Here is a 10,179-nt window from a genome sequence, read left to right as displayed (position 1 = left end):
TTGCGGTGTGGGGGGACGCGGGGGGCCCCGGCGGCGGCGGCGGCGGGCGGCCGCTCGATGGGACGATGCAGCGCGCGGGGCCGGGCGGGGCGGGGCCTGGCGGGGCGGGGCCGGGCGGGGCGGGGCGGGGCCGGGGCGCGCGCTGCTGAGGCGGGAGCTGCGGCTCCTCGAGTCCATCTTCCACCGCGGCCACGAGCGCTTCCGCATCGCCCGCGCCTGCCCGGACGAGCTGGGCTGCGAGTTCCTGCCCGGGCCGGCCGGGGAGGCCGGTCCGTATCCATGGCAACATCACGGTGAGGGGAGGGGAAGGAGCGGGGGCGACGGGGGCGGGGCGGGGCGGGGCGGACTCCTGGGGCGGGGCTTCGGGGGTGGGGGGGCGGGGCTTCGGGGAGGGACTCCAGGTCCCATCGTCCCCGGCCGAAGGAGGAGCCCTGCCAGGGAGTCCAGGAATTCAGCCAGGAGGAAAGTTTGGGTTTTTGGATGGGGGGGGGTGTCGTTTTGCTCCGCTCCTGCCTTGGAATGGACTACAGGTCCCATGCCTGCTTCCCCCCCCCTCCCCTCCCCCTTTCTCTCTCTCTCGGACTGCACCTCCCATCTCCAGTATCCTCTGCCCTTCCTCCTGGCACCCCCCCATCCCTCTCCTCTTGGACTACAGGTCCCATCCCTCCCTCTCTTGGAACTACACTTCCTGTCCCATCATCCCCTCCCTCTCCTCTCTTGGACTACAGGTCCCACCCCATCATCTTCCTCTCTTGGAACTATACTTCCCATCTTCAAATCCCCTCCCTCTTGTCCCTTAGACTACACTGCCCAAACCTGCCTCCCTCCCTCCCCATCCCTTCCCACTACCCTTCCCCTCCCTCATCTTCCCTTCGATTACATCCCAATATCCCCTCCCTCTCCTCTCTTGGACTATAGGTCCCATGCCGGTATCCCTCCTCTTCTCTCTTCGGCTATACCTCCCATCTTGAGACCTCCTCCCTTGGAGTACAGATCCCATCATCTCTTCTCTTCCTCGCTTGGACTACACTTCCCATCCCAGTATCTCCTCCTCCTCCTCCTCTCCTCTCTTGGACTACCCCTCCCATCTGGAAACCCCCTCCCTCTTGTCCCTTAGACTACACTTCCCATACCTGCATCCCTCTACCTCCCTACTACCTCTCCCATCCTGGCATCCTCATCTTCCTCTTCCTCCCTTGGAACTACACTTCCCATACCTGCGTCCCTTCCTCTCCCCTCGTACCACACCTCCCATCTTCAAATCCCCTCCCTCTTGTCCCTTAGACTACACTGCCCATACCTGCCTCCCTCCCTCCACCTCCCCTCCCTCTTCCTCCCTTCAATTACATCCCCAGTATCCTCCTCTCTTGGACTACCCCTCCCATCTGGAAACCCCCTCCCTCTTGTCCCTTAGACTACACTTCCCATACCTGCATCCCTCTACCTCCCTACTACCTCTCCCATCCTGGCATCCTCATCTTCCTCTTCCTCCCTTGGAACTACACTTCCCATACCTGCGTCCCTTCCTCTCCCCTCGTACCACACCTCCCATCTTCAAATCCCCTCCCTCTTGTCCCTTAGACTACACTGCCCATACCTGCCTCCCTCCCTCCACCTCCCCTCCCTCTTCCTCCCTTCAATTACATCCCCAGTATCCCCTCCCTCTCCCATCCCCCTGTAGCCCCCACCTCCCCATCCCTCACAACGGCCCCTCCCCACCCCCCCTCTTGGCCTGGGACCTGATCTCCCCCCCCTCTCTGCTCCCCCCAGGAGGCTTATCCGGCGGTCCCCCCCATCTGGTCGGTGGAATCGGACGACCCCAACTTGGCCGCGGTCTTGGAAAGGCTGGCCGACGTAAAGAAGGGCAACACGTTGGTGAGCGAGCGGGCAGCGGGGGGGGGGGGAAGGCATTTGGGGGAGGGGGCTAGTTGCAAATCCTGCAGGGAGCGGGGGGGGGTCTGGTCTGCCCTGACCCCCATCTCCCCTTCTGTCCGGCAGCTCCTGCAGCACCTAAAACGCATCATTTCCGACCTCTGCAAACTCTACAACCTTCCTCAGCATCCAGATGTGGAGATGTTGGACCAGCCGTTACCTGCTGAACAAGTGAGCTGGACTCGTATTTATGACAGTCGCAGTGTCGTAAATGGGTCACGTGATCCTCTTTTGCGACCTTCTGACAAGCAAAGTCAAGTCAGCCGGATTCGCTTAATGGCCGTGTCTCTAATAATTTAACTGCAGGGGTTCCCTTAACAACCGTGGCGAGAATGGTCGCAAAATGAAACCCCACGCAAAAATCCCTTTTAACGGTCTCGATTAGCGGTGGAAATGTTGGGCTCGATTGGGGCCGTAAGTCGGAGGACGGCCTGGCCAAGCTTCCCTTGGGGCCTTGAACTGGCTGGAAGATCCTGGCGGCTGAGCTTGGGAGACCAACTTCAAGAGATCTGATTGAAGGGGGATCCCCTCCTCCAGCTGCATCTCTTAAACTTTCTGTTTTTCCACAGAATACGCAGGAAGAAGTCTCCTCGGAAGAGGAAGATGAGGAAATGCCCGAGGTACCCTCTCCCTTTATGACCCCCCCCCCCCAAGATTCAAGGGTTGCCCCCAAATTTATTTGTATTTTATTGATTTGTTTGTTAAATTTATTAGCTGCCCTGTGTGTGTGTGTGTGTGTGTTTGTATAGCACATGTAGGGGTGTGGCATGTATATTTATGGCTATATATTTATTGTCTTTTGAGAGTAGTCCTAAGCATTTCATTTTTTTAATGTGTGCCAGAGTGTTTAGAGAAAAAAGTGATAATAAAGGTTAACCTATCATCCATCCATCCATCCATCCATCTACCTATCTACCTATCAATCAATCAATCATCTATCTATCGTCTATCTTCTCTGTCATATCTATCTATCATCTATCTATCATCTCTATTTTTCTATCATTCTTTCCTAATCTATAGCTATCTGTCTTTCTGTCTATCTACCTACCTGCCTATCAATCTGCCTATATCTGTCTGTCTACCATCTATGTATCTCTATCTTCTCTATCATTCTTTCCTAATCTATACTATCTAGTCTGTCTATCTAACGAATCAATCTATCTCTGTCTGTCTAGCATCTGTCTTTCCTAATCTATATCTATCTAGTCTGTCTGTGTGCCTATCTATCTAATCAATCTAATCAATCAATCAATCTGTATTTCTCTTTGTATCTATATCTATATTCTCTATTATTCTTTCCTAATCTATATCTAATCTGTCTATCTAATCCAATCAATCTATATCTCTCTGTGTGTCTATCATCTATATTTCTTAATCTATATCTATCTAATCTGTCTGTCTATCTATCTATCTATCTAATCAATCTATATCTCTCTTTGCCTCTTATCATCTATCTTCTCTATCATTCTTTCCTAATCTATATCTAATTGTCTATCTAATCAATCTATATCTCTCTATGTGCCTATCATCTATATCAGTCTGTCTATCATCTGTCTACCTATCAATCAGTCTTGCGCCAGGATGACTCTGTGGAGGCTTGCAGTATGTGTGTGTATATTTATAATATATATCTCTCTGTGTGTGTGTATAATGTATATATATGTATGTATGTATATATATATAAAGTCCTGCCTACTTTCAGCCAGTCTACCCACCGGAAGGGCTGACTCCCACCCTCTTCTTTTCTCTCTTTCTCTCCCCCCCTCCCGTCCTCGCACCCAGGACACGGAGGAGCTGGACCACTACGAAATGAAGGAGGAAGAGCCGGTGGAAGGGAAGAAGGCGGAGGATGACGGGATCGGCAAGGAGAACTTGGCTATTCTTGAGAAAATCAAAAAGAATCAGAGGCAAGATTACTTAAATGTACGTGTCGCCTGGGGGAGGCTGGGGGAACAGTGGGGGAGGAGGGAGTAGGCAGGACTCGGTCTTGGGCATTCCGCCTCTTCCCTATTGCCCCGTGGTGCGACTTAATGTCTACTTAATGTCCGTTCCAACAGAACTGAAATTGACTTAAAATTGGCCCACTTAACAACTAACCCTCGGATGCCACTAAATGACCTCTGGGGGCCCCGAACCGACCCATAAGTCTCCCTCCCTGCTCCTTCCTTGAACTGCCCTTGGGAGCCCCCTAAATGACCTCTGGGAGCTCCCTCCCCCAAATTCTCCCCACTCCTTCCTTGAGCTGCCCCTGGGAGGCCACTAAATGACCTCTGGGAGCCCCCCCAACCGACCCCATGGGGACAAACCACAGCCCCCTCTTCTTTCTCACCCCCACCCCCCCTCAGGGAGCAGTGTCGGGCTCTGTGCAGGCCACCGACCGGCTCATGAAGGAACTCAGGGATATTTACCGATCGGCAAGTTTCAAAGGCGGTGAGTATCGGGAGGGGATGGGGACCTCCTCGCTTTGGACTTTTTTTGGGGGGAGGGCATCTTCGGCTGCCCCTTGAGCTCTCTCTTCTTGGCCCCCTCCCCAGGAAACTATGCAGTTGAACTCATGAACGACAGCCTCTACGACTGGAATGTGAAACTCCTGAAGTAAGTTCTTATGTCCCTTCATTTATTCGCTTCATGTGCCCATCCGTCGCTCCGTGGAAGCGACTCCTGCCGAGCCATCAAACCGTGGCCGAAACCTCTGAAAATTTAAGTCCTCAACTGTAACAACGGTTCGTTTAGTGAGCGTTCGGAAAAAATTCAGAGTAAAGAAAGGTCACCGGTGGTTCTTGACTTGCAGCGGTTCACTTAGCGACCGTTTGTGAAAATTGAGAGAGTAAAATACCGCAGGTAGGTCTTCGACTTTGCAAGAGTTCATTTAGTTGGCTGGTCGAATTGACAACGGCCCTGAAAAAAAGGGACTTCGGCAAAACTGACTCAGATTTATGACGGCCACAGTGTCCCGGAGTCACGTGATCCCCTTTCGCGACCTTCTGGCGAGCCAAATATCAACGGGAAAGCTGGATTCATTTAACAACCGTGTTACCAATTTAATAACCGCCGCGATTCCCTTATCAACAAACGGGACAAACTCTCACTCCACAAACGTCTCTTGTAGCAACCGGAATGTGGGGCTTAATTCTGGTCGTAAGTCAAGGACGACCTGTAGATGACTTCAGTTGCTTCCCAGACCCCAGAATGAGTTTTTGTGTCTCTTCCCGCCCCCTCCGCAGGGTGGACGAGGACAGCGCCTTGCACAGCGACCTGCAGATCCTGAAAGAGAAAGAAGGGGTGGATTTTATTCTTCTCAACTTCACGTTTAAGGTCAGTCTGGACGGAGGGGAGGGGAGGGACGGCCCTGGGGCGCAGAGAGAAGCGGCAGCCCTTCTTGCTAAGTTCACCCCTCTCGCCTTTCTCTTTGCAGGATAACTTCCCCTTCGACCCCCCCTTCGTAAGAGTGGTGTCACCCGTGCTCTCCGGCGGGTGAGTCTCTCCTGTTGACTTTGAGCCAATTGCAAAGGAGCTGGGAGTTCTAGTCCTGTCTTAGGTAGGAAAGCCAACTGGGTGACTTTGGGCAAAGTCACCAGGAGACACAGGGAGTTCTAGGCCCACCTTAAAAGCAGGAAAGCCAACTTGGGGGACTTTGGGCCAATCACCAGGAGACGGGGAGTTCTAGTCCCACCTTAGGCATGAAAGCCAGCTGGGTAAGCTTGGGCCAGTTCCTCTCTCAGAGGTGGTTGTTTAGAAAATAGGCAGAGGTACGTTCTCCACCTTGAGTTACTTATAAACAAATACAAATAAATAAAAAATTCATAGGACTAGTGTTGTGCCTCGTCCTCCCTCCTCTCCTCAGCCGGGCCCCTCCCGTCTCCTCCCGGGCCTGCTATCAGATTCGGAGTCTGATAATGAAGGTGAACGGCCTGTCATGCCTCCAGCCCCCAGCCCTGGCCCCATGGCCGGACAGGAGGTCAGGAATGAACAAACAAACCTCACTCCTACAGCGTGTGAGCAGGGAGCCAGCCACGTGCTGGAATTACCGGCAGCAGATCCAGCGGAAGAGAATTCACAGTGGGAGGATCCCCGCTTCCGGAGATCTGAGAGGCGACGTCAGCAGAAGGAAGGGAGGGGCAGGCCTGGATAAGTGCTGAGTCATGGAGCCACACCCCACGGCCTATATATAAAGGACCAGCTTGAGTCAAGCAACTTTGAGTCAAGCAAAAGTCTCCTTTAGTTTGCTGAAGTCACAACTTGAGATTCCTGCCTGCCCTGCGAAATCTGAAAGGAATTTGGCAAAGCTGCAGAGGCTTCGTGGCCACGCTTGATACGGACTTCCTAGACCCGGTCGTCGGAGGGGGAGGGGGACACGACAACTAGTCTCTAATCTCATGTTTCTAAAACCAGTGTAGGAATAATAATAATAATAATTTCCCCGTAATATTTAAATCTCTCTTCCAAACTCTTCTCGCTCACTCACTCTCGTTCTCCAGGTACGTCTTGGGTGGAGGCGCCATCTGCATGGAGCTTCTGACCAAGCAGGTGAGCGGGTGGAGAGGGAGTCAGCTGTTGTGGGATGGGGGGACACACGACATCCACCCTTCTGGTTGAGGTCCTGGAGGGATCGGGGAGGGTGGGTGGGTGGGGAAGCGACCTGCTCCTGACCAAAATGACCCTCTTTGTCTTTCTCCTGGGCAGGGCTGGAGCAGCGCCTACTCGGTGGAATCGGTCATTATGCAGATCAGCGCCACTCTGGTCAAAGGCAAAGCCAGAGTCCAGTTTGGCGCAAACAAAGTGAGTGACAGGCAGGGAGGCCTTCCTTCCTTCCTCCCTTTCCTTCCCTTCTTCCTGCCTGCCTTCTCAATTTTCTTCCTTCCTTCCCAATTTCCTTCCTTCCTTAATTTCCTCCCTCCCTCTCCTTTCTTTCCTTCCTTCCTGTCTTTTCTCAATTTTCTTCCTTCCCCACTTCCTTTCCTCCCTCCCTTTCCTTCTTCCTGCCTGCCTTCTCAATTTTCTTCCTTCCCCTCTCCTTCCTTCCTGTCTTTTCTCAATTTTCTTCCTTCCTTCCCCCCTTCCTTTCCTCCCTCCCTTCCTTTCCTTCTTCCTGCCTGCCTTCTCAATTTTCTTCCTTCCCTTCCCCCCCTCTTCCCTTCCTTCCCAATTTCCTCCCTCCCTCCTGCCTTTTCTCAATTTTTTCCTTCCTTCTCCTTTCTTCCTTCCTTCCTGTCTTTTCTCAATTTTCTTCCTTCCTCTCCTTCCTTCCTGTCTTTTCTCAATTTTCTTCCTTCCTTCCTTCCTTTCCTCCCTCCCTTCCTTTCCTTCTTCCTGCCTGCCTTCTCAATTTTCTTCCTTCCCTTCCCCCCCTCTTCCCTTCCTTCCCAATTTCCTCCCTCCCTCCTGCCTTTTCTCAATTTTTTTCCTTCCTTCTCCTTTCTTTCCTTCCTTCCTTCTTTCCTTCCTCCCACCCTCCCTCGGTCCCTCTCTCCTTCCTTCCTGTCTTTTCTCAATTTTCTTCCTTTCCCCCCTTTCTTTCCGCCCTCCCTCCCCTTCCGCTGTCGAGTGGGAAAACCCCGAGGAAAAAAGCAAACACTTAAGCCACCATCCTGGATCTCAGCCAACCTGGCTTGTTTTCAGAATATAGGCATTAAACCTAGACACCCACACAATCAAATCCAGACCTGCTGGAATCATGCTCTTTGCTTTCGAAATTCTCTCGGCCTTAATTTTTTCCTTTTTACGAATAACTCAAGGCCTCGAACATCTTCCACTCGGCTTCCTCCTCCTCCTCCTCCTCCTCCTCCTCTTTTCCCCATCACAACAACCCTGCAAGGTGGGCTCTGTTGCCTGCCCCTCGGACTCATCCTCTTTGCCGTCTCTTTCCCCGCAGAATCAGTACAGCTTGACAAGAGCCCAGCAGTCCTACAAATCCCTGGTCCAGATCCACGAGAAGAACGGTAAGGCCTGCCTTTACAACTGTTCACGGGGGCGGTCGTACGTCGAGGACCTGCCTGCCTCCAAACTCCCCCTGCCCCCCCATTAGCGTCGTTGAATCTTCAAATTTGAATCAGAAATTTCCTGACAGAACAATAAATCTGCGGAACAATTTGCCTCCAGAATTTGTAAATGCACCAACTTCTGGAAGTTTTTAAGAAGGGATTTGTTTGAACTAGTGTAGGGTATCCTGCCTAAGCAGGGGGTTGGGCTAGAAGACCTCCAAGGTCCTCCTTTTGAACTCTGTTATTCTGCTTTCCTTCCTTCCTTCCTTCCTTCCTTCCTTCCTTCCTTCCTTCCTTCCTTCCTTCCTTCCTTCCTTCCTTCCTTCCTTCCTTCCTTCCCTCCTTCCTCTCTTCTCCGTCACTGGAGGTTTTTCAGGAAGAGCCTGAATAACCATTTGTCTGAAACGGTAGTTTCTTGCCTAAACCCTTCCAGCTGTTATTCTGCTATCCTTCCTTCCTTCCTTCCCCTCCCTCCTTCCTTCCTTCCTCCAAACCTATCCCTTCCTTCCTTCTCCCTCCCTCCCTCCTTCCTTCCTTAACTTCCTTCTTCCAACCTATCCCTTCCTTTCTTCCTTCCTCTCTTCTCCATCACAAAGAGATTGGACAACCATTTGTCTGAAACGGTATAGGTATAGGGGCTGCGATGGCGAACCTATGGCATGCATCCCGCAGGTGGCACGCGGATCCGTATCTGTGGACACGCGACCGTTGCCCTAGCTCAGCTCCAACATGCATGTGTGTGTGCCGGCCAGCTGATTTTCGGGCCTTCTGGGCCCACCAGAAGTCGAGAAACGGGCCGTTTCCTGCCTGCAGGGGATTGGGAGGCCATTATTGTTGTGGGGTTTAAAATTTTTAAATTTTAAATTTAAATTTTTAAATATCGGCCTTTTTGTAATATGCTTTATTTTAAATTTTGGTTTTAATTGTATATATATTGTGTTTTATTTTGGCTGTACACCGCCCTGAGTCCTTTGGGAGAAGGGCGGTATAAAAATTTAATAAATAAAAAAATAAAATAAATAAAATTTTCGCCCTCCCCGGGCTCCAAGAAAGGCTCCGGAGCCCAGGGACAGCGAAAAACAGGCCTACTGGGTCCAGCTGTAACCTTTTTGCCGTCACTTACCAAAAGCAGGGGGTGGGAGGCATTGAATTATGGGTGTGGGCACATGCGCGACACACACACACCCCATGCTCCCCCCCTCCCCTTTCAGCACACGACGGCAAAAAGGTTAGCCCTCACCAGTATAGGGTTTCCTGCCTGAGCAGCGGGTTGGACTAGAAGACCTCCGAGGTCCCTTCCCACTCTCGTTCTTCTGCTCTTCTATCTCTCGTTCTTTCCTGAAACCCTCTTTTTGTTTGCTCCCTCCCTCCCCAGGCTGGTACACGCCCCCCAAGGAAGACGGCTAGCCGCGGCGCCGACGGAACGGGACCCCTCCTCCCGACCCTCACCCCATCCCAACCCGGACTCCACCCCCTCCTCGCTGGACGCTGCGGAAGGACATGTTTTTTCCCCCCTTGGGACTCCTTCGCCAGCTCTTTGGAAGAGCCGCTCCGATCGCCCTCGGGTGGGCTTCTTATAAACACTCATCGTGAGCAGCCCCCCCTCTCGGACCCTCGCTGGCCGGCGATCGGCTCCCCTCCCCCTGCTCGCTCTTATTAAACGGGGAGGGGAGGGAAAGAATGAAAAAAAACACACACACACACTCACCTAAAATGAAAATTTCTCCTCTTCTTCTGGCCGGAAAATGTCTTCTGCTGCAGTTCTAAGAAACGCCCCCCCCCCCCGCCCCCCCACGAAAAAATACGGCCTCCTCTTTCAGCGCTGGATTTAATTTATTTTCTTATTTTCATGTACACGGCTTTCTCTCTCTCTCTCTCTCTCTCTCCCCCCGTCCTTCCTCCTCCTCTTCTTCCTCTTCTCCCCTTCCCCAACCCTCCTCCCCTTCCTTCCTTCCTTTCCTCCTTCCTTTTTTTTCTTTTTTTCCATTTCTTTTTTGGGGTTTTTTTTTTTTTTTTTTGGTTACAGTGTATGATGGATGTCTATGGGGGAAAAAAAATATGTATCTTTGGAGAACAATTACATTTGTTAATTTCAAGGGGGGGTCTGGCGGTACCTCTGTCCGGGGGGAAAGGGGTGGGTGGGTGAGGACGGCGGTCGGGCAGCGGGGTGTCGCACAAAAATAACCCGAGCGATAAATATCCTTCCGGCTCCCCAACCTACCAGTTTCTTAGCCCCCCCCCCCCCCCAAAAAAAGGAGAGAAAAAA

General features: G+C 52.1%; 1 protein-coding gene across 1 annotated transcript; it reads left to right on the top strand.

Annotated features, from left to right (window-relative positions):
- Positions 1-152: 152 nt before the first annotated feature.
- On the top strand, positions 153-10,009 carry UBE2Q1 (ubiquitin conjugating enzyme E2 Q1). The gene is made up of 13 exons (XM_058160715.1): positions 153-293; positions 1,771-1,875; positions 1,999-2,103; positions 2,502-2,552; positions 3,715-3,855; positions 4,278-4,362; positions 4,467-4,527; positions 5,157-5,247; positions 5,348-5,406; positions 6,411-6,459; positions 6,616-6,711; positions 7,805-7,871; positions 9,289-10,009. The coding sequence occupies exons 3-13, from the start codon at positions 2,074-2,076 to the stop codon at positions 9,318-9,320; spliced, it is 762 nt and encodes a 253-aa protein (XP_058016698.1). The 5' UTR covers positions 153-293; positions 1,771-1,875; positions 1,999-2,073; the 3' UTR covers positions 9,321-10,009.
- Positions 10,010-10,179: the final 170 nt, after the last annotated feature.

Source organism: Ahaetulla prasina, chromosome 17 (genome assembly GCF_028640845.1).
Source record: "Ahaetulla prasina isolate Xishuangbanna chromosome 17, ASM2864084v1, whole genome shotgun sequence".
Taxonomy (NCBI): Eukaryota; Metazoa; Chordata; class Lepidosauria; order Squamata; family Colubridae; genus Ahaetulla; species Ahaetulla prasina.
The sequence above is the reverse complement of the archived record's forward strand: the minus strand, read 5'-3'. Positions and strand labels throughout refer to the sequence as shown.